This window comes from Acanthisitta chloris, unplaced genomic scaffold, assembly GCF_000695815.1.
Source record: "Acanthisitta chloris isolate BGI_N310 unplaced genomic scaffold, ASM69581v1 scaffold21485, whole genome shotgun sequence".
Classification (NCBI taxonomy): Eukaryota; Metazoa; Chordata; class Aves; order Passeriformes; family Acanthisittidae; genus Acanthisitta; species Acanthisitta chloris.
In genome coordinates, this window is record NW_008673401.1 from 1 (window position 1) to 23,979 (window position 23,979).

General features: G+C 41.0%; 1 protein-coding gene across 1 annotated transcript in view; it reads left to right on the forward strand.

Moving 5' to 3' along the window:
- Positions 1-84: 84 nt before the first annotated feature.
- The window catches only part of LOC103802477 (lysine-specific demethylase 3A-like), a 30,107-nt gene continuing 6,212 nt past the window's right edge, over positions 85-23,979 (forward strand). The window contains 18 exon segments of the mRNA XM_009074957.1: positions 85-131; positions 133-282; positions 2,755-2,904; positions 5,051-5,161; positions 6,722-6,824; positions 7,665-7,789; positions 8,276-8,348; positions 8,433-8,521; positions 10,680-10,831; positions 11,838-12,406; positions 13,608-13,809; positions 16,008-16,222; positions 19,152-19,304; positions 19,523-19,618; positions 19,914-20,041; positions 21,722-21,908; positions 22,460-22,629; positions 23,381-23,617. Coding sequence (XP_009073205.1) covers positions 105-131; positions 133-282; positions 2,755-2,904; positions 5,051-5,161; positions 6,722-6,824; positions 7,665-7,789; positions 8,276-8,348; positions 8,433-8,521; positions 10,680-10,831; positions 11,838-12,406; positions 13,608-13,809; positions 16,008-16,222; positions 19,152-19,304; positions 19,523-19,618; positions 19,914-20,041; positions 21,722-21,908; positions 22,460-22,629; positions 23,381-23,617 — 2,937 coding nt within the window. The 5' untranslated portion in view covers positions 85-104.

A 23,979-nucleotide genomic window follows, 5' to 3' on the forward strand; every position in this document is an offset into this window, starting at 1 on the left:
CGGCCGGGGCCGCTCGGGCAGGAAGGAGGAAGCGGCGCTGCCCTGTCCCCGCTCACCGCCCCGCGGCCTCTGTCTCCTCCCCAGGGCCTCCCCGATGAGTTAAAATGGTGCTGAGGCTCGAGGGGGGCTGGGAAAAAGTCGCTGCTTGTGGGGAAGAGGTTCCTCTGCCTGTCGGAGGAGGAGGACCGGACGTGGGACGCCAGCCGCATCTCGGAATGGCCCTGGAAGTCGGGCAGGATCCGGGCGGTGTCACACACGGACATATCCAAACCGGACCTGAAGGTAGCCCGAGGTTTCGGAGCGCGGCGCGGGGGTGTGTGTGTACACGTGTGTGCACACGCTGCCGCTGGGGCAGGGAGGTCTCCTTGGGCCGCTTGATGTGCTTGGGAACGTGCGCCTCTGCCAAAGTCCCCAAGGATTCTAATGCCCGAAACTACCTCAGACTAATTACAAATGTAATTTCTTTCATCAGCCTTTTGAAAACCAAGTTTTTATCACACCCACCCTGCCTAGGTTTTGTTTCTGTATGTTTCCTAAGTGTGATTTAAGGTCTTGCCAGTTGTGAACGTTTTTTGCCCCCAGAGACGAAACCAAAGCCCTCTAGTGATGTTGACATCGGTGACTTATCTTTCTTGTACTTTGGAGTAGTTGGTCACGACCAAGTACTTGTGTTCTGAAAGATGTGCCAAACTCATGTCTGGTGTTGGAGGTTTTGCAGACTCGTTTTGCATGGTGACCACTTCTAATTAGTGATTCCCAACAGGATATTTAAACATGTGGCCAGTTATTGCAAGCATAGTGTAATTTGTGAGCTGTATGTTTTGGGTGGAAGTCAAGCAATGTTCATAGTATGACTGAAGCTCTTACAGGGTTTATGTGGTAACTGCAGTCAGTAAAAGTATTCAGCCATGTCTGGGCACTTACTGGAGTATACAGTGAGTATATAGTGGACGCTTACTAAGGACAAAACTCCATCGTAGCAATGGCACCTTGTACATCATCCAGTTGTTTCTCCAAGGGACTTTGGTGGCAGCTGTTCTGTGACAGCAAGAACAGACCATCTTTCCATTTAAACTGCTTCCTTGCTTCGTTTTTTAATAGGAAGAAGTTTGTGACCTTTGGTGAACTGAAGAAACATCTGTTCCTTGTCAAACAAAAAGGAACTGTAGGTGTTTCTAACTCCGTCTTGAAAGTATAAACTTCGTTGGAGTTGAGGGCTGAGCTTGTTGGATCGGCGGCAGGGGTGGAGCTTTGCCCATCTTTGGGCGTGGGGCTGTGCCCGGCCCGGGCTTGGAGCGAGGAGGACGTCGTTAGTGCAGAAAGCTCTGCTTAAGGACCTTCTCTGCAGAAAGGAGAAGGAGCAGGTGTTGTTGGAGACTCGATTGTGAGCCTTGTAGCTGCTTACGGTCCTGTCAGAAGCGATTGGCTTGATGTGTTCTGCAGGGAAAGTGTTGAAGTGGCAGAGTAGACAATCGAGGTGTGGAGAGCTTTGTACCAAAGCATGTGCCATGTCCTTTCCTCTCTTACGCCTTGGTGGAAGCATAATGTATGGTTGTACCCGAAATGGTAATGGTTTGAGGCAGGGGAAAAAGTCTCTGAAGGGTAGATATATTTAATCTTTCAGATGTTGTTTTGTGTAGGACTGTCAACTACTTCTGAAATTTTCTCAGCTGTGTTTTCTTGTTTGTTCAGTCTTGATGCTATAGACAAATCAAGCCATTCTGGTTCTGGTACTTGTTATTTGCTTATCTCTTTCATTGTTTCTGTGCACTTCAAAATGAGTAAGTTTGTTTCTGTGCCCATTAGTTCTGGCTGTGGTAATGCTGCTCTGTGCATGTTTTCACTTGCCTTTCCCCTGGGAGGGAAGAGAAACACCAGGAAGTGTTTCTGCAATTCACTCAGTTGAGATTTCTCTGCTGTGAGTTAAATGTGTTTAGACTGGCTTGTTGTGTTCTATGGGAAGAGGGAATGACTTTTCTCAGAGTAGACTCCTCTACCAAGATATTCCAGTTCCTGCATTCAGGCAAAGTTGTACTTGTGATCTTTCCTAGTCCTTTCCTGATCTCCCCCTGTTGTCTATGAAATAAAAATAATGCTATCTCAAAGATACTGGTCAAGCCACCATATTTCTGCCATGAAAGGACAGTTGTTTTCCATTTGGGAAGTTTGTGTAGATGCTTCTGAGATTTGTAAGGACGAATGGCAGTTAAAATTACCTTCTTTGCATTATACAATTTGATCGTCTTTACTGCCCTACTGTCATTTGTGCTTTCAGAAAACTGCCTGGAGTTGTTATTTGGGTCTGTAATTCTTAAAGGATTTCTGGAAAAACCAACTAGTTTATTCAAGTACTCTAGAGGCTGTGGAAAATCCTTGTGCCACTGCTGTGTGCAAATCTTTAGGTCTAGGGTTTTTTTGTGTATGTATGTGTGGTTTTTTCCCTGCTTGTAAACACTGTTGACAGTGTTAATACTTTCTGAGATGGGAAGTTGTAAATTTAAATGGGAATATTAACGTTTTATGTGACAGTAATGATGATAAACCAGTTAACATTGATCACTTATAAAATACCAGGTCTGCCTGGGATTCTTTAGTGGTGGCTTCATTGTGAGACAGAAAGGCAATAATCAGGCTGGTGTTACAATTATTTATAATGACTTTTTTAGATTTATTTTTGTTTGTTTATCCTTTTCCATGCTGTATGTGTCTGAATTTTATGGTTAGTCACTCCTTCACTTTGTTTGCTTTCTGTAGATCTGTGTAGAATTTGATGATGAGTCATGGGAAAAACGAAGATGGGTAGAAGTCTACAGCCATACAATGATAGCATTCCTGGTGGAGCAAAAACTGGTGCTGGCTGAAAGAAAATCCCAGTCCATGCCTCCTGTCCAGTGGCCTGCCATGGCAAGTACACTCTTGGCTCAGCTCACTTGGGTACTGCAGTTGCATCTTCTGGGGACAGTGTTGTCACAAGTGAATTTTTCAAGCACAGCCTCAGTCTTGTGTCATGTGAAGGGAGACTAAATGTCTTTGTGCACCTCGAGCTAGGCAGAGCTTGTCAGCATTTGGAGTTGGTTTGTTGTGCTTCTGGACACAAGAAAGTATTTTTGTGACTGTGCTTCTCTCCCAGACCACTATTCTGTACAATGTTAATTCCTTCTCCCTCTAGTCTCATGGGTTTTTCCTTCCTTCATGAAACTGCAGTTAAGAATAGAGAGAAAGTGTAAATAATAGGTTTCCAAGGATAGTCTCTGAATTTTAAATTCTTGTGTGACTCTGCCTCAAGTACTGTTAATTCTACAGTGATTCTTGATCCTGGGACAAAAATAGTTCAAATGACTCCTTTGTGATGTCTGCCTGGCACAGATGATTGGTGAGGTCTGGGTTTTGTGCATACAAAAACCTGAGGTCCACGGTATGAGGCAGAGAGCTAAGATTTCTGTAACTGCCATGCATGGCTGGATAGGCAAATTAGCCAGGAGGGGGGAGCAGGGAACACTTGTTAATGCATGCAGCCAGTGTACTTGTGCTTGGCTACTTTGAATATTACTGCTCATAAAAATAGTTGTGAGATAAATGAAGGTGTAAATATGTAAACTTGCTGAACATGAACTATTCTGAAGCTGCAGTCCATGTTTTAATACTCTTAACTTTGCTGGGTATAAAGTATGCAATGTAGTTCATATTGCTGCACCTCAGCTGGGGTTTTTCTTAAACAAAGCTAATCTAAGCAGATGCTTGTTGGAAGTAGGGCTAAATAGGATGGGAGAGGAAGTGTGGAAAGATGAATCCTTAATTTTATTTCCTGAGTTGTGCATTAATATCAGCAGTTTTGCTAGTAGATTTTACTGATAGAATGTTCTGAAAACCTGCTTATTTCAAGTTAACTGTTGTCCCTTTTCAAGTATCTGAACCTTTCTTACCAGATGGTTGTCTTCAATTTAAGCCTAAGGTTTTCCTCTTGGTGTTTGATGTGTCAGTCAGTTCATGCAGTGTACCTGTTCCAAAGCTGACTGAGCAGAGGAATGATAGATGAAGTGAAGCACAGTGCTGGAGCTTGCCTTGGCAAAAGAGACTTTTTCTTCCTTTAACACCATACAGGGAAGGAAAGAAGAGGTCACAAAAGAGATGTGGATTAATTTATTTACAACTTGATCACAATTTGTTGATTCAGATGTATGGGATAATGTTTCTGACAAATGGAGTAGCTTTGCAGAACTCTTGTAATGCCCAGTTGCTCCTGGAGAGACTCTTGTGCCTTCTGAGGTGATCTGCTCCTTTGCCAGTGCTGTCTTAACTGAGGTGAAGACAAGAAAGGGGGAGAAGGTTGTTTTTGATCAGTCCTTCGAAAACTTGAACATAAGCTGCCAGAATGATTTTCGTTTTTTTCTTCCAAAGGGAGCACAAATATACCTTATTCTTGGTACTTCTGTTGTTCCAGGCTCCTGATATCTGTCTAACCACCCACTCAGAGCTGTTACTGCAGGGCTAGCCAAAATTTAACTTTGAACATATTAGGTGGTGTTGAGAAGCTTTTAAAGTAAACTTTTATTTCTCATCTGTGCTTAAAGCCTTTGGTATACCTGGCCACCACTTGATCACTGCACAACAGCTCTGAGGCTATCCCAAAGCCTAAACTAAGGCTTCAGTATATCATCAGTGCTGCATGAGCTTTGAGAACTTCAGTGTAAACCACACCAAAGGCCTTCATGGGTTTGCTAGTTATTCCCTCGATCTACCATAAGGAGGATTCTTAGTGACATATACACAATTGGAATTCTTACTAGTAAATTCTTCATGTTGAGATGAGTAACAGCCATTAACTAATCAATGACAGCCACTTGCACTGAATTCCTAGCTCAAATTGAAATTCATTTCAAGTGTAGTCCAGTAACTCCTTTGTTAGGTAAGTACTAGAAGTTTTGTTAGAAACCTGCTTTGTTTTTTCAAGAATTACATGTAGATGTGGTAGCTTGTCTTTTGAAATGCAAATGATGAATGATGAGGTCTTCTTGCTCTGTTTCTAAGCATGTGTTTATCACTTTTCTAGACTTACAAATCCTTAGTCGACAAGGCTGGTATGGGATCACTGGTTTCTGTGCGCTATCTTGGTGAAGAGAGATGTGTTTTTCTTTCTAAAGACCTTTTGACTCCCATCCAGGTAACCTTTCATGGTGTTGTAAAAGATCAAAGATAAATATCTTATCTTGGTGTTTAAGATATGTCAAGTTAATGTGTTCTCAGTGCAAACTTCAGATGGGTGAAAACTTGGGAGTAGGTGTTCATTGCCATAACTCACAGATAGCAGTTCTGGATGTAATGTGTTTGTTGATTTAAAAACCTGAAGCTGATCCAGGACACAGTCACTTAGAAGAGCTGAGCTGGGTGAGGAGTGTGCTAGGACAGTTATTCAGCTCAGGTGACAGCAATGGCATCGTGTTGATTGTAGGGGTAAGCTGGAATAGTTTCCCTTTGCCCTTGGGAGCATGAATGTCATTACTATGAAAGGAGTTGCAAGAATGTCTGGAATAACATCACTGCTAATCCCAAACAAATGAGGAACTGTGGAAATGTAAATGAAATGCTGAATTACAGTCTCTTTACTGAGCAGCAGGAGGAAAGTTTTTTACTGAAAACTAGGTACAGATGAAGACTGTCCCTGGTGACTCACTGGTCAGGTGTTTTGAAGAATGGTATTTGCTAATGGACCTTTGCAGGAAACTACTCAAGCCCTCTAAGTAGTCTGGGAAAAAAAAAGAGTAATAGATGTCCCATGTTGAGACTGCCAGTAGTGCCATCATTAGTGTTCTTTGATATGTTAACAGTCAGCAAATACACAAGTCTGCTGGAGAAACTAACAAAAGAATCACTAAAAGCTAAATTGGAGTTGTGGATGGTTGTCTTGCCTGTGTTGGCTCAACAACAGAGTAGAGATTTCTTTATGTAGAAGCCTTATCCCCACACTGCAGTGGAAAAGATTGCTTTACTGGCATCTTGAATAGCAGCAGTTTATTCAATTCCAGCTCTTCAGTCTTCTGCTCTTACAGATACCAGAGCAGTGCCTGGGACAAAAAAACCCAACTCACCCCAAAACCTTGTCTTATTAGCACTCTCTGAGCCTTGGGTAAAAACTTGCTCTGACATTTCCAGAATCAATTCTAATTCAAGAATTGAACAAGCAGCTTGTTGTAGATAACAGCAGATGATAAAAACTTATAATACAAATGCATGATGCTGAACAATTGTGAATGATTTAGGTGTAGCTGATGTTTTCATTCATCTGAACATTTTATAATGGTGTCTTGAGAGGGACTGGATCCTGGTATTGTCATCATCAGTAGAAACGAAGTATTTGCATTTCCATGTGCTCAGGACTGATAAGCTGCTGCTTCTGAGAACTTAAAATCCTAAGTTAAAAAATGAATGATTTGATTAAACTTAGTGCTCATTAGCAATGTAGTGAAACAAAGCTGGAGATGGGTTTCAAAGCAGTATTAAAGTGGACATTTCAGTCTGGCTTAGCAGGTGGTCGATGCAAATTAGTGGTAAAAAAGTGATATCTGCCTGAAATACAACATCCCAGGAACTGAAGGAACACAGTAGCAAGAAACCTGTTGGACTTGTAGGAATTACTACCAGCTTGTTTCTAAATATTATGGGGTTTTGTTAGTCAAACTTTGTCCTTAATACAAACCTCTGTTCTTTTTCTTTTCGTAAATAGGATATGGATAGTTCAAGGCTCTCCCTCAAGGATGATCAAAATGTAAATGAAGAAATTCAGGCTTTGGTTAAGAAACACCTAGATGAAACACGCTTGGTCCAAGGTACAAACATGCTCTGGAGCAGAAAACTGGTAGTAGATACTCGAGTCCAAAGGGAAATCCTTGCAGTGATGGTTAATTAATTGGTAATCTGTTCTAGGGGATAAAAGCTTTTTTGAAATACTGATCCTGCATTCACAGCAGTGAATGCAAAATGTGAAGGACCATAGAGACTTAAGTTTCTGATATTTCCTTTGTAAGAGTATTTAATTTAGGCACATAGGGATGTGGAAGAAAAACTTGTGAGATTTGTGAAAGACATCAAACATGTATCAATTCTCACTGAAATTATTTGAAGTTGTTTATTGTTTCAAGTAACTTGGTTTTTTTTTTTTTTTCAGTTTGCTGCTTGTTTATGAACACTTCCTAAGTTTTGTATAGAGACTTTTTTTTAGTCAAGTTAAAATTGTTATTTTTGTGTTTGGCAGCTTCAGATTCTTAATTCCTGGGTTCATACAGGTGTGTTTGTAGCCATGTGCTTGCATGTGCCAGGAATGTCTTACCTTTATGGAAAGATAAACATTGCAGCTTAGAGTTGTCATTTGCGATACTGTAACAAGAGGAAAAAGTCACATCTAATCATTGAATCTTCATTTCCATGGCCACTGATCACCCTCACTGTCTGAAATCTGGAGATCAGTCTGGCTTGTGCTTCCACAAAACTTATGGAACTATTCCAGGGAAGAAATAGCTGGAACATAGTTTTTATCATTTTTTCTAGTTCTATGGAGGTTGTGTCAAGGTTCTCAGTTTGTTTTGCTTTATTACATCCTGAATGCAGTACTTTTGCTACTGTGATGGTCTTCATGCCTCCTTAAGCTCTTTTTTTCCTGTTTTTTTAAGGTGGAAAAAACATAATTGGTTCAAAAATTAGAATTTATAGCCTGGATCCATCCACTCAGTGGTTCACAGCAGTTGTTGTCAATGGTAATCCAGCTACAAGAACTCTGGAAGTCAACTGTCAGGAGGTAGGAACCAGTGGCTGTGGGTTTACAAATGGATATGGGTAATGGGCAAGAACTTGTGTTTATGTTCTCACCAACACCATTTTTAATTCAGTCTTTATTGTAATCTTAAAACATGGGGATTGGTGTAGTGCAGAACAATTTATTACCCCAAAGTGTTTCTACATGCTGCTGGTAGATTATTAAATAACAAATACCCTTCTGTGCAAAATGAGGGAGACTTGGAAGAATGAAGCAAACATGATCCTGCTTTGTTTGCTCTTTGTGCAGCGTGGACAGTGCTCTGAAACACCAGTTTGTGTGTGTTCTTGTGCAGAAATACTGTCACATGGTGTATTGTTAAAGTCAGCTAGGTATGCAGAGAACCTGCAAGTTAAGTGTCTAAACTTAGTCTGTAAGTCAACATCTAAGATTAATATATTTTTTCTGTAAAACCTGAAACTTTGATGTCTCTAAATGGCTGCTCCCTTGTTTTTGTTCCTTTCCAAGATTCCAGCTCTAAAAACTCTTGATCCGGAGTTAATTCATGTTGAAATCATATATGACAACAATGGAAAGTGTGGTAAGACACATTACTGTTTGTCCTTCAAGCACTAAGGTAGTATATTTGTGATAGAGACTTACTCTTGATCAGCTTCTCTTCCAGATAAATCAAAAAGAATTGGGGGTGTGAAAAGGAAGTCACCTGAGAACACTGGAGGTGTTGATGCAAAATACACAAAGTCTTCTCCTGAGGTAACGTCTTGCTTGTTATATATGACTGTTATGTAATGGTTATGTCATTTCTCCAAACATCTTAAGTAAGGATTAGATTGGAAAGTGGAATAACAAATATAATCCCTTGGAGGGTGTGTTCTTTGGAACCTGTCTGGGCGTGAGTAGAACATCTTTGTGTTACTCAGAGAAAAACTTACTGAGCCTTGAAGATTGGTGGTTTATTGTTTTGTTGGTTTTTTTTAAAAATTGTTCTTTTTGCCTCTTCCTTCTGCTTAGGAGTTATCCTGCCTGGTCATGTACTCTGTAGTGGGAGAAAATGCATAGCAGCTCTCAAGTTTATAACCCTTGCTCTTCACGTTCCATCTTTAACTATTTTGTACTTGAACCCAAAACCTTCAGCTGCACTTGCCTGCTCCGAGGGTTCAAGCTACTCAAGCAGCAGTTGAAAGTGTTTCAGTACAAAAAGAGAATGTGACTACTTTTCCAGTACTTTCATGCCTGCTTATTTCTTCTGTCAGTGACCTGCCAGGTATCACTGAGTGATAATTACACTCTCAGAGCTCAAAAGAATATCTTTGGCAACTCAATTACAGAATTGCAAATGAAAAATGATGGCTTGGCTAAAGAAGAGTACTTCAGACTTGCCTTGTAGTTTTGCCCCTGTGTTTCAGACCAAGAATTGCATTTTAGGCAGTCTGGAAGCTCTGGAATGGTGGGGGGAGGGGGAGGTTTGTGTTTTGGTTTTCTTCAGTTCTTGGCTTCTGTGGAGCCCGTCCTGTGCAGTCAGCTGTGCAGATGTGGCTAATGACTGGATGTAGTTGTTAGCAACTTTTACTGACTCCACAAAGATACAGCGTGAGGTAGCAAGTACAGAGATAAGATTCCTCAGTGAAGAGTGGTCTGTCCTGTATTTACTGCTGAGGAAGAGCTGCAGCAAGTCAGTAAGGAGTAGCAGTGCATTGCAGTCACATTCTGTGTTGTTTCTATGGCTTGTGCTTGAGTACCTTTAGCAGCCTTAGGGTGTTCTATTTGCCATTCTTTAGCTGTCTGCATATTCAGCCATTGAGCAGCCTGATTGGCACACAGAAAGGTGGTCTTTATTTCATATTCCAGATGTCCTGCATGATCTGAATCATAGCTTATTTTACCATAGGTTTTCCTCAGAGAAGTGAAGTTACTTCTAACTTTCTATTCTGCCTTCCTTCAAAGGACTGGATCCTTTATGATTTTTGTACTCTGTAGGAAATGTTTTGCAGCTGTTCTCAAAATGGTTACAAGTGAGTGTACTTACTAGAAAGGAAAGCAGAAGCTGTGTTTGTTTCTCTGAGTTTGGTGGATGGGAGTATGTGGGAGTGATAAGCTGAAGCCATATTTTTTGTTTGACTTAGTATGTGATAGTACTCTGATTTCTCACGTGGAGTTAATTAACTCCAGGCTTTTTCTGAGCGCTTGTCTTGATGCCTGACAGCTGTGTAATACCAAAGCAGAAAGGAAATATTTTTGAGTTTTGCTAATGAGTCTGTAGTGTAACTTCTAGCAGTAAGTTGAGTATGTGGGAGTAGAATTATGGATGTTGGAGCTGAGGAAGGACCCCCACAGAAAACCACTGTTTTAAAAGCCCTTGCTAATTTGCCTGTAGTATTCCTAAATGGATTGTAGATTTGTGAGGTTAGTGATTTAATCAGGGTTTCTTTACTTAACACTTTCTAGAATCCTGGTACAAAGATTTATTTTTTTTTTTGTTACAAAGAAGTTCACATCTTGATTTTTGTTTATGTTGTCAGACGAACTTCACAGTTATTTTCTCTTGGATTTTCAGATGAGACATATCTCTGAATTCCAATTACTGCAGTTATTTGAGAACATTGTTGCACTGGCAGGTATGAAGAGCAGAGCTCTTTGTCCTCCTTTCCACTTGCTTAATACACCTTCCTTCCCCCCAAAACTTAATTGAGGGGAAATGTATTTCCATGAAGAGTGTTTCGTGATACCTGTAAGGTTTAAAAGGACACTCTTAAGGACTTTCTGTCTTAGGAACTGAGTGAGGAATGGTCTTTAATAGGCTTTATTAAACATGGTAAGAAAAGCATTAATATATTGTTCTTTTTAAACTGAACCTTGCAAAGCAGTATCTCTAATCCTGAATTTTCCTAACTGTTTACAATCTCCCTTGCAGGATTCTCCCAGTCAGACACATGTGCAGTCAGTACCAACTGTGTTGGGTGAAGCATTGCTAGGATGTACTCCTGCAAATAAAGGCCAAAGGCACCCAGGCCTGCCCCTGCCAGCTAACTCACCACCCAACCTTGGTGCAGAAACTCCTCAGGGGTAAGGAATCAGTTTATGCTTCCGCAGACTTTTTTTCCTCCAAAAATACCTCCAATTCTTAGCACAGCAAACCCAGGTCATTTTAAGGAGCTGTAGTAACTACTCTTCTGTAGTACTGGCAGAGAAAACTGTTGGGTGTAATTGCCCTGGGTACATAGTTTACTTGCCAGTGCCATATTTGTCTTTGTCTTTATTTGTGTGGTAGTGACTCTTCAGGGTCACAGGCCAATGTCACTGCTTCATTGTACCCTGCCCATCTGTAGATGGATATGCAGGTGTGGTGCCTGCTTTATTCAAATGATTCCTCCTCTGGCCCCAAGACAACCAGAACACCCTCAGGCAGGTGTCTGCCTTCTTGCAGATCAAGTACAGCTCCTCAGTTGTATTCCCATTGCACACCAGTGGCTTTAAACTTCTTTGTTACCCCCAATTCTGTCACAAAATGGACACAACAGTAGAAATAGTGTGACAGGGAAACTCAGATTTTGTTTATAACCTTCAGAAGTGCTATAGGGTTTTTTTCCTACAGATTTTGTATCTTTCTTGCACAATAAATGTGGAAAATAAGAAGTTTTTTTCTATCTCTCTGTGTGAGAGGTTTTGCTGTCTCCAAAATGGACTTGTAGTTCCAGCCAGAGGTTCCTGGAGAATCTTTTCACACAGAGATGCAAATGAAATGTGTTTGGTTATGCAGCAGTTACATGGAAAAATGAGAAAGCAACAGCTTAATTGTGAGAGAAGGTGGTGGAGTAGCTACAGTGCCCAAATTTGGGTGTAGAGCTTTATCATTCTACTCTTACAAAAAATCAAAATCAAAAAAATCCACCTCAAAACCGCAAACAGATTTAGCCTCACGCAAAACTTGAAATCTTGGGACATCAAATTTCAAAGCACATAATTAAATAATTAAATGTATTCTTTCAAGCTTTTAAGTGTGACTAGATTGAGCAGCTGATGTTCTGGTTTGTTGTACACCTTTGCCTAATTATTTCATGTCATGTCTCAGCACATGTAGACGAAGCTTACCGGAAACTCATCCTTCCTGTCTTAATACTGGAGTTAAACCATTGAAGGAAGACCTGACAGCCTTTCCTAAAGTTGGGTTTATGTCTAAAGAACAAACACAAAATCCTAGTGATCAAAATGGTAAATATACTTCCTTGACAACCTCAAGATCTTCATCTTTGACTGATTCAGCTGATGAAAAAGGAACCAACCTGAAAAATATAAATAAACCTCTTATGCAGCCCACAACAAACTTTCCCAAGGAATGCTTCTCTGTAAAACAGTTGCAGCATCCCAACTCTTCCATAGGAATCCCCAGAGGCAGTGTTGCTGACCTGCAGAGGACTTTAGATTGTAGACCCTCAACCTCAGATGCTCCTCTGCTCTCCTTCACTGAGCCTGGAGTTAAACCACAGTGCAATTGCAGCAGCCAGAACAGCCACAAAGGAAACAAGATTGATGAACTTGCAGACATGGAGTGTTTTATTAGAAGAAATTCAAATGAGATTCTTTATGACAGAAGTGAAAGTGAGAGCTTTTGGACTGGAAGTGTCAAGGTCCAGGATAATAGTAAGTGGTTTTAAAACTTCCTTTCATTTGAAAGTCCTTGTAGTTTGTCTCACTTCATATAAGTAGGTCCTTTGTTACATGCAAAATTAGAAATTTAAATTGTGTGAGCGAATCAGAAATTTGAGTCATTTCTGTGTTCTTTTACAAGTGGAATACAGTAAACTTACAGGAGATCCTGATGAAGGAAAAGAAGCAATCATCAGTTTTTAGAAATAAATTGCTGCAAAGTGTATGCAAGAGTAGAATGGCAAAACAGGTTACAAAACCAAGGTTCTGTTTGGAATGCAAATGCTGATGGCATAGTGAGACTTCCTTTTCTTAGCAATACTCCTACATTTTGTAAACATGGTGAGAGATGGAAGTTGTTCTCTACAAAGCTCTGTTCAGGGGAGGCTTTCCTTTAAAACCTGACCTGAAACAAACCAAATAAAACACCATCCAGCAAGAGCAAAATGCAAACTGCATCCAACTCTGAAACAATCCAACTTGTTCCCGTGTGCCAGTTGGTGACCTTTCCTGCTTTTCCCATGGGACAGGTTGGGAAAGGCTGTGGATGTTTAAGGAGCTGGATTCAAAACAGGTGGCACAACTGATCATTCAGGATTCTGGGAATCTCCCTACATACTCACCTCTTCTTTCTTTCCAATCTCATGTTGCTTGGTCTTGGGTTACCGTGTGCTATTCCATAATTAGCATGGGTACACAGCCAGCCAGGCAGTCACTGTTGTGCCCTGCTAGGCCTCACTAACAGTGTAGGAGGGAAGAGAAATGTTTGACATCTGTTGCAGTAAGATGCTGAAAGCTGTTGCATTATGAAGGGTGAAAACAGGACTGAGAAATGGGCAGGTTGTACTTCTGTCCTCATTTCTGGGGAAATGTGGTTGCTGCATGCCCTGGTCTGCTCAGGGCTCCAGCTCAGATGACTGAAGAGCATTGATTAAAAGCAGATGCTTTTTCAAAATGTTCAAAGGGAGCTGTTCAGCTTGGGCCCACAGATTGTGTGACTCCAGTGCAGCTTGAGACAGTTTCTGCTGACTTGGGAAGAGGTTTCTGAAAATTGCAGATATTTTACCATAACTATATTTCAGTGTAATATAAAACTTATAGGACAAGTTGATGTGGATCTTTGGCTTAAAGTACATTAGCTTGCACCTTTATATGAGAAACAGGCTTGCCTGATCTTGTCTGCTCTTCCCTGCAGTCATTGTTCGCAAGTCCATTTTATCCGACGCTGCTAAAGTGAAGAAGCTGCAGCAGAGTGGAGAAGCATTTGTCCAGGATGGTTCCTGCAACAACATTGCTCCTCACTTGCATAAATGCAGGGAGTGCCGTTTGGACAGTTACAGGAAGAACAAGGAGCAGAGAGACTCCACTGTCTTCTGTCGATTCTTTCACTTTCGAAGGTAAGAACAATTTTGATACTATGTAGGCATTGATAATCTTCAAATGTGAATAACAAGTCTTGTGTCTGAGTTGGCCTTCTGACTTTTTTTCCCACTCTGAAGGAAGGGCTGTTGCATGCTCACTGTTAGCAATGACATGGACTTCATCTTCTAGGAAAAACCAGTTATTTGGTCAGAATGGTTTTATGTAGATCTGAGGTTCAAAGCTGCTCGATGGTGGTGTGTAGCTATAAGGCAATATACCTAACTCATGAGCAGTTGCCTGTGTTTTTTTAGCCCTTAGAAATGTTTATAACTGGTTCATTCAAGTAGAAAATACTTTGGCAGGACTTGGAGCTCTTTATTTTGCTATTCTGTGCCAAGTGCCAATGGGATAACCTGAGTTTAGTTTGAGTGCTACAGCTCAATAGTGTTGGAGATAACTAGTGAGAGGGTAGAATTTGTACACGTTTCCCCAAGTTTAGTGCTCGGACATGTGAAATGTTAGCCATGTATCCACAGCTGTGCAAGAGTTACAGTAAGTGGCTATGGGCTTTGAGCTGGAGTTATTTAAGCTTGGCATGGAAATGTTTAATCCGTGCACTCACTAGATCTCAGGAGGGGAGATGGGGAGGGGGCAGCAAGGCAACTTCAAGGGAAACAGAGTGATGAATGGTGGTTCCTTTTCTGAATATGATCTGCAGCTTCAGATCCTTTACTCTCCTACCTACTCCTCTACACCCTCCCCACCTGCACTTCCATGCTCCCCCAGCCTGCTTCTGGGGTTGAACAGTCCATCTTTTGATATTTATCTCTCTAGTTCTTCAGACACCATGAGGAACCCTTTCAGGAAGGTGTTAAACTGTTTCTTAAGTTTGCCTATAAGCCCATGGTGGATGTTGTCAGACTGCAGTGTCTAACTGGTTTTTAACATGTTCTTTCCTTTGTTTTCAAATTGTCTAAATTTTGCCCATGAGCACCTTGATCTCATGCCTAGCTGTTGTTGCATGCTGCTTTTTATTGCCCCCCACACCCATTTAAGCTCTGAGGTATGGACTTTGTGTTGTGGGAAGAAGATAATGCTTGTCATATTAGAGAGGAAAAAAACCAACTTGTTATCTCAGTTTTCCTTTGGGTTTTCAGAGCAATGACTTTCTGAGTCTGGGTAGAATAAAATGCCGTAGGCTTTTGAAGAAAAAAAAAAGAAAGCAAGATTACAAAGATCTTTCATGCTTTCATTTGTTTCCTGAGGTTTATTTTTCCACTGTAACACTGTCCCCTTGCATGTTTTGTTGCTAAAGGTTTAAAAAAAGATGATGTGTTACTAATGTTATTTCACCTCAGATTAGAGATTTGACCATAGTAAATCTTGGGATAATCTGATGTGAGACCAGAGTAACAACAGACTGTGCCAGTTCATCTTCTCAGGGTGACAGTCCAGACTTGCAGTGCACTTCAAAGCAGTTGAGTCCTTCAGTTTAGAACTTGAAGCTGATGGAGCTGTCCCTTATAGGATGTGAAATCTGCTGAGTCTGGAGATGGCATTTGTCAGATGATAGCAGTTGCCACCACATGTTCTCCTGCCACACTTAATGCTATAAGTGAGCACACATTGTCATCAGAAGCCAACTTTTCTCTACAGCTTTAGTAAAAAGGTTCCTGAGCAGAACTGTGCATGTTTTTCATTTAAGACACTGCTAACAATACAGATCTCATTTTTCCACCTACTCAGAATCACTTGGGAATATCTTACTCAAATTTCACTCAATGCTTCTTGACAGCTACTTCCAAGTGAATTGTTGCTGAAATGTATTCTATATTTAAGGCATTCTGGCTTCTCATGTGAGTTGTACATAGTTCTAGATTAAATTCTTGCCGTTGCCTCCTCTAGATGTGATCCTTAATGCCAGTGCATTTTAAAGATTACTAATCTGATTTGGTTTTCTGTGAATAAAAAAAACCTAACTCCACTTTCATTAGGAAACCTACCTTGCTACAAAACCTGGAAATTTTCAGTCTTTCTTTAAAATAAGCAGTGCATTAAACATGGTTAATGCTAGTGACCAGTGTGTTTACCCACGTCTGTTGGAGCCATTGAGTAAACTCATTGGCCTACAGTGTACATGTTTGCAATTCAGGCATTGACTGACTGGAATGAATTTACACCAATAAAATATTTGAGATGATGAATTTTTCTCCCTTCCCCCCTCTTTGCTCAGGTTGCAGTTCAACAAGCATGGAATACTCCGTGAGGAAGGTTTCTTAACACCAAATAAGTATGACCCTGAGGCTATTAGCTTGTGGCTACCTATATCCAAAAATGTTGTGGGTCTAGATCTTGACACAGCAAAGTATATCCTTGCCAACATTGGAGACCACTTCTGTCAGCTGGTGATATCTGAGAAGGAAGTTATGTCAACGATTGAGCCACACAGTAAGATCACTTTATACTGAAATAATGTTTCCACAGCTTTGTGAAGCGTTAAGCTTCTGACTTCTGTGAAAATACATTGCCTGTGTTTGGAAATGTCTTAGAAGACTTCAGCATTTCTCTCTCCTCTCAGAGAGAGGGAATGGATAAGATCCAGTCAGTGTGAACTAGTGTCGACTTGTTGCTTACAAGGAGGGGGAAAGGAAAAGGTAATTCTACCCTTCTCTGTCAGAAGATGTTGCTCAATTTATCAAATTACTTTTCCTGTTACGGAAAGTTTAAGTCTGTTATGAAGCAGTGTAAAAAAAGGAAATTATTTCAATAAACCAGGAGGTAGCTGAGAACAAAATCTGTTCTTAGCATGTAAATGAAATACAGCTTTCACTTCTGTTAGATTGCTTTCTTATTGCATCATGGACCTGATGCTGCCTGTCAAGACAAAGAGAGATTTTTTTTCTTCCACCTGCAAGTTTGCAGTAGCACTGTTGAAGTGTTTATGTACAGCCCTCCTGGGAATAGACCAGAGAGATGCTGGTGATGGGATACCTGACTGGGGAGCTCAGTTAGTGCAGGCAGGGCAGACCTGGCATCCCCCAAACACAGGGGTTTGACCACATCAAAATGTTTCTGTAGCAAACCTGAGCAAACTGAGGGGGAAGTTTGTGGTCTTGCATAATTGTTTCTTGTAGTAGAATGACTCTTAAAACCAGTTTGTTTTTTGGATTATATTTGCGTGACTGAGGTGCTGCACAGTTACAGGAGACTTGTCTGCCCACTGTCTGCTGTGTTTGGGTAGTGTTGACATTAGATAAGGATCCTGTCAGTTTGGCAGTCACTCCTGAATTAGAGGAGTAATAGAATTGTTCTGAATAGAAGAAAAAACCTTAACGGGCTTGAATGCCCTTGAAAAGGGGAGGGAAGATATAAGGTATTCCAGAAATGTTTGCTGTGGGGTCTTAACCTGGGATTCTTGGAATATGCAAGCTCTGCTCTTCTCTGGAGCTGGAACACATTCAGTTCTGTGGAGCCAAAGTATTAATAGCCAGAGTGAGAGGTTCAGAGTGGAATACGAAAACGCTTTGAGAAGAGTGGAGTTTTGGGTGAAATTAGCATAGCAGAAACATCCTCTGTTTAAAAAAAAAACAGACAAGTGAGAATTCTGGAGTTGGTTTCACAGGAGCAAAATGTCTCTTGGGTTGTTTATTGGCCTCACTGGTGAGAGTCACGGAACTCAGTTTCATTAAAATTGAGTATATTTTTTTTTATTGGCTTGGGCAGAAAAGAAGTAACTTATAGTCTAGCTATGTGTTGTTCTTTGAACAGTTCAGTGAAAGCTTTCACCCAGCACGGGGAAAAAGGGAGATTGTTTTGCCGCCAGGGTTTGAAGTCAGGGTAAATTTTTCTTGGCAGATTTTACTTGAAATGGTACTTTTTCATAAAAATTCTGTCTCTGACAGATTGACCTTTTCCAAAATGTCAGAATATTTTGTTGAGCTACTTCTTGGGGGATCATTTATGTCTGAATATTTTTGCACTTCATAGTGTGTCTCAAGTTCAGCCCTTCTCTCTTTTGCCAGTGAGTTAACAGAGTGTTTGGTAGAGCCACATGACAAACAAGTGTGAGGGAGAAAATTGTTTGGGACAGTTTCCTTAAAGAGAGTTCCTTAAAGGATTGTTAGTAAAGCACAAGTGAAATTATCCCTGTGTAGTAAAAGATTGACCAGTGTAGAAAGAGCAGTGTGCTAAGTCACATTGCTCCTTGGCCACCAAGTGCCAGTAGGAGGCAGGATCAAACTACAGACAGGAACCATAAGAATAGGAGAAGTAGAAAGGGGCAAAATTCAGAAAACTGAAATATGAAATGACATTCAAGAGGTGACAGAAAATCTTCATCCTGTTTTGGGGAAATGGAGGGTTGACCTAGAAGATGGTCAATGTCTGTATGTTTCTAAAAGGCAGAGAAGAATGGAGCTGGTGATATTTAGACCTGTGTTTCCTGGAAGAATTTTGATGCAAGTAGTCAAACAATTTTTACCTCCTACTTAAGAACAAATTGTGCCAAGCTATTCTAGTGTTGTTCCATACATAGTTAATGGACGTTATTCAGAAGAAAAGCAACAGATGTCTTGGATCCTGGTGTGGTTTTTTTAGCATACGTTAGGACGTGGTCTCTCATAACTTGCTTTTAAAATTAAGAAATGTGGTGGGCAGGAAAGTTTCGGAGAAGTTACAAGTGTGGAAGGTGGTAGGAGGAGGCAGGTGTGTGCTTTTTGTCTGGTCTGCTCTAGCTGGCAACATAATGAAATGGCTAAAATAATTGCACATAATCACAGAAAAATAATACAGCCCTGGAAGGGCTTGTAATTTTTTGGGAGGTACTGCTGACATTTGGGCTGATATGAATGAACTGAAGTGAGTTGGGGTAAGAAAAGGTGAAATATAATGAGTACATAAGAAACTGGTCAGTGCTTCACAGAACAAAACTCAGCATTCTGAGAAGGTCAGATATGCACCTATGGGCAAAGAAAGCCTCCTTAAAAGGAGAAGGATTACTTGGCCACTATGCTGTTGAATAGAGACCAAGGACAGGCTGGTTGTGGCAAGCTAGATATTAAGCTTAGCTTGCTAGCAGTTCCTTAGTTTATTTTTTTAGAGTAGCTGTGGCATTTCCACTTAGGTGAATGTCAGCGTTGTGCATGTTAACTCAGCAATGTTATGTCAGGAGGGAGATGTTGGTGCTGCACCGGAGCAAGCAAAGTTGTTTGGATTGTTTGGACTGTTCTGAACTTGCTTTTCTGAATCTGTAACAGCAAAGGCTTTGCTTTGGGGTTCCCATAGCAAAAAAAGTCTGAGTCACATCACTATAGTTTTTAAATAATTATATTTAGTTTTGTTCAGACTCACCCTGTGTCTCCCCTGTCAATGGCCACAGGGCAGGTCGCCTGGAAACGTGCGGTTCGTGGTGTTCGAGAGATGTGTGATGTCTGTGACACTACCATCTTCAACCTGCACTGGGTCTGCTCCAAGTGTGGCTTCGGTGTGTGCGTGGATTGTTACAGGATGAAGAAAAAAAGCATAAATGAAGGTGGGAATGCTTATTGCTACTTGAAATGAAGGAGAAGAGGGGAAGGAAAACCTGTTTTGAACTTTGAAGTTAATAACAACCTTAAGACAAAAACCATTCCCAACAAAAAGGACATGTTCTAGAACTGTGGTTTGATGTATCAAAAATAGTACAGTGTGGCTCTCCAGAGCAGGATGAAAGATGCACTAATAAAATAATGTAATGGTTTTGTTTTACAGATGATGACTCAGATACTTTCTCCTGGTTTAAGTGTGTGAAGGGGCAGGTTCATGAACCGGAGAATCTAATGCCAACACAAATAATTCCTGGGAAAGGTATGTGAACTATTTGATTTGGGATGTAAGCATGCTGCAGGCCTTTGCTGTCTTTTGTATGTTTTTGATATTTTTTTTAGTAATAAAGTTAGTAAAAGCTTAATATTGTCCAAAGACTGGAACAGCCTGTGTGTGTAGTGCCATTTTATTTGACTTTCACAAAGAAGTTTAGTGATGAACTGTTTTCACGTACTGTTGTTCACCTGCACAGCACACACAATTGCTTACAAAGTGTTCATGAATGCTGGATGTTGTGTGGTTACATGTGAGCTCACTAATGACTCTCTTCCTTCAGCTCTCTATGATGTTGGTGATATTGTTCACTCCGTAAGAACAAAGTGGGGAATAAAAGCAAATTGTCCTTGTGCGAATAAGCAGTTCAAAGCACTATCAAAGCCAACTCTAAAGGAGGATTCAAAACAGGTATTGTACTGCCTCTCAGTGTGTTTGTAGTGTAGGTCTGTGTCAGTCTACTGCACATATTTGACTTTAGAGGTGTGCCAGTCCTGACCTCTATGATAACCTGACTGTGAAGGGTTTTGTTCAAAACGTCTTTTAGTGTGTGTCTTTTTGGGTCAACTCTTTTATAAGTTCTGGGGAAAATCTCACTGTGTCCCTCTGACACACTGATGCCTCAGTAAGTGGCCTGTCCTTCAAAAATGCTCAGTGAAGATTGTTGGAGCAAAAATAGAATTAGATGGAGAGAGCCCTTAGGAGTCTGAAGAAGAGACTAGTGGGAATGGTTGTTAGGTGTAGGCTATTCCTTAGGGCCTGGAGATATGATATATGCAGCATCTAGTAGAATAAGGTGGAAGAGCACTGGAATTCATAGAAGAAGTAAACATGAATACAGTTGTGAGCAGTGTAGAGAAGTACTGATTTCTCTGGGAATCCTGGTAGAAAGTGTGCTGTTCCTTTTATTAAAAAATCCCAAACAATACCATGTGTTGATTTGTAAATGGATGTAGTGGTTTTTGCTTTTGAAAACAGAGCACAAATTAATAGTTTAGCTTTAGCAGAATCTTGCAAGAAACCAGCTGAATTAAGTAATTGTAATCTTATGTGCTTAGTCATAAACTTGTTTTTAAAATAAATGTGTTAACTTAAGTGTAAGAAGGAGGCTGAACTTTGTTTTGGGGTTGGTAATCAATAGAAGAGACTAAAAATACCATGAAGTGTTAAAAGTGAGGAAGATGGTTATGTAGTTAGTGTATGATTGACCTGGCTTCAGTCTTCTGACCCAAGATTTCCTGTGACCCTGGGCAAACAAAGATTTGCACTGAAGTTTGTCTCTACCTCTCTGTACAATTAGGTGCTACATTGGTTGTGTGAGAACAAGTTCATCAACGTTTGAAGCATTTTTTATTATGTCATGTCTGGAATCCTTACCAAGCATCAGCAGTCAACAAGAGATGAAATAAAGAATGTAGCAGTAGGCAGACACAGGTGCAGAATAATTTCTTGGCTGGAGTATGTTTGAGCAGAGAGAAGGAATGTGGGGAGTCACGCAGCAGTCCCAGGGCAAAGCAGTAGTTCTGGTTAGTATGTTATATAGAATCTCTAAACGAGCACATAAATCAGCTGCAAAGGGGATGTACAATGCTGTGCTTGGGTTGTGCTGCCCAGGCTGGTTCTGCACTCATACAGGTGTAGCTCAGACCTGGCAGGTGAGTGAGTGGCTTTTTGCTACTGCCTTAAGACAAAAATTAGGAGCACTGTGTATCTGTTTTAGTCCACTGAACCAGAGCTCCAGCTTAGCCCTGGCCTGGGCATCACCTGCCGCTAGAATTGTGAGAGTGATGCTATTAAAACTGCGTTTGGTTCCCAAGGCAGTACCAGAAATGCACCCGAGAAACTCAGCTCTACTTGTCCTGAGGGTGATGGACTCTGAGGCTGCTCCTGAAGTCGGGAGATGCCCAGTCCTGCGGGAGCACCATCGCTGGCCGATTCTGAGCTGCAGTGCTGACCTCTTGTGGACATCAGAGTTTTTGGAAGGCCAAACCGGTTTTATTTGTTTTAGCGAATAAATTTGGACATGTCATTGCTTGTTTTCCCTTTCTGGTAGAATGTGTTTGATCTAGTTCTCACTTTGTTTTTTTTCAGCACTTGGCACCCGGGGAGAGGCCCAACCTGCAACATAACAGTCTTGTCCTGAGCCCCCAAGTCACTGCACATGATCCTCCGCTAAAGTCAACACTTGGAAGCAAACAAGCTGCTTCAGTAAATACTTCTTTTTCATTCAGTTGGTTTTCAAATCTCACAAGTGGAAACGTGAATAAAGAAAACAAAGGTATGTGCAGAACCAGTGAAGAGTAAACCCTTTGTGGCTCTTGGTCAGAGGAATATAGGTCAGACCCAGCAGCATCTTGTGCTGAGAATGATGTCATCTGCCTGCTGGGCTGGGGGTTCAGTGTCTGTGCTGCAGAACTGGCCATGGCAGTGGCTTGGAGTGTAGAGCTTGGCAGGGTTAGCATATTCTGTTTTGGAAACTGGATTTGTATCCCATTGATGCAAGTATTCTTGAAAATTCAGTTTGAGAATGTGGTGGTTTTTTTGGGGTTTTGGGGGGGGGTTTTTGCTTGCTTGTTTGGGGTTTTTTTGATTTTTTTAGAATGTGTGATCTTAAAAGCTTTGGAGTATTGAAGAAAGTTAATTGAAATGAGTATCTCACCTGCATGTATTGCAAGATATATATGTGTGTATATATATATGTATATGTATATGTATATATATGCGCACATACGTGCTTGTATGCATATGGAAGTATTTTGTACTGGGAAAAAATGGTTCAGAGGATTAAGCCTTGCTTCATTCTCAGGTGTGTTCTTTCTTTAATTTCAGAGAAACTCCTCATACCAATTTCAAAGAATGAGAATAAACCTCTGCAGACACTCCCTACCTTAGCCAAGCCAACTGCAGCCCTGCAGACATTCAACAGTGCAATACTAACCCCTGTGAGCAACAACAGCACAGGCTTCCTGCGGAATCTGTTGAACTCTTCTGGAGGAAAGGTACAGGAAAATTTGTTTCACAGGTTTGAGTTGGTTCCAGGCTTAGACAGCTGTTCTAAACCTGTGAACACCTGCTGCAGGCACTTGTCACAGTAGGTAGGATTCTGTCTTAATTTGGGAAAAAAGACTAACTCTGTGTTCTCTAGTGTTTCCTAGAGCAGTAGTTTAGTGGTACTATCTGCAAGTCTTGTTTGGTGAGGGATTGAGAACCAAATATCAACCAGATTCATTTCCTTAGACTAGAGTCTGGCAGGTGCATTGACTAAAAGCAGCATCAAGGAATTTACAGATGAAGGAAAAAACATTCTGTGGTTGGTGACTGTCTCATACTTCATTTGCAGACTGGTTCATTTCATGTGTTCCTGGGCTTTGTCTGCTCTTACAGATGTGACTTGAAAGTGGTGAGGGACAGTACTGGCTGGCCTTGAGAGTGCCTTGCTGAAACTGCATTTCTGCTCTTTGATGTCAAGCAAGTCCTGTTCATGCTGCATCCCCTGGATTTCTGCAGCCTTGCTGAGGTGTAAATCAGAGCAGAACTTGTTACACTAGAATTCTGTAGATGAAGTGTCAGAACTGGCACTGGCATTTAATGATATGTTCCTAGACTGAGTTCTGCAGGTTTTTGTTTCTCTGTATGATTGTGAACTCAAGTGAAAAATTTTGGAAGTAACAAATACTTTCTTTAAAGCCTGAAGGACAAGGCAACAGAAGTGCACCAACTTCTTTTTGTTGTTCTCTTTTTTTTTCTCAGACAGACAATGGACTCAAGAGTACACCCAAAATCCTTGATGACATTTTTGCTTCCCTGGTGCAAAACAGAGCCATTACAGACCTGCCTAAGAAACCTCAAGGGCTGACCATCAAGCCCACGATAATGGGCTTTGACACCCCTCACTACTGGCTGTGTGACAACCGCCTGCTGTGTCTGCAGGACCCCAACAACGAAAGCAATTGGAATGTTTTCAGGGAGTGCTGGAAGCAGGGTCAGGTATTTCTTTTTCTGCTTTTTCCATTTAGCAGTTCATGTGCTTTGCCCTCTAAGTGGAGTGTAGGTACAAACTTACTGCAGTGACAAGCAGCGTTGAACCTTCATCAGACGTGTGACATGAACACCATGAGGTTCTTGGTTAAAAGGATATAAGTTCTACTATTTAAATCAGTTTCTAAACACAGTGCTGAAATGATGGCTCTGTATAAAAAACTGCCTCATAGCTTGAAATAAAGAATGATCAGATGCTCAGCAGAATTTTGGTAAGGCAGGCTCAGCACTGAGTTTGGAAAATGTTTGCCAAGTGCCTGTGTTCACATGTTCAGCATATTGTAATGCATTACCCTGTTGTAGTTAAGAGT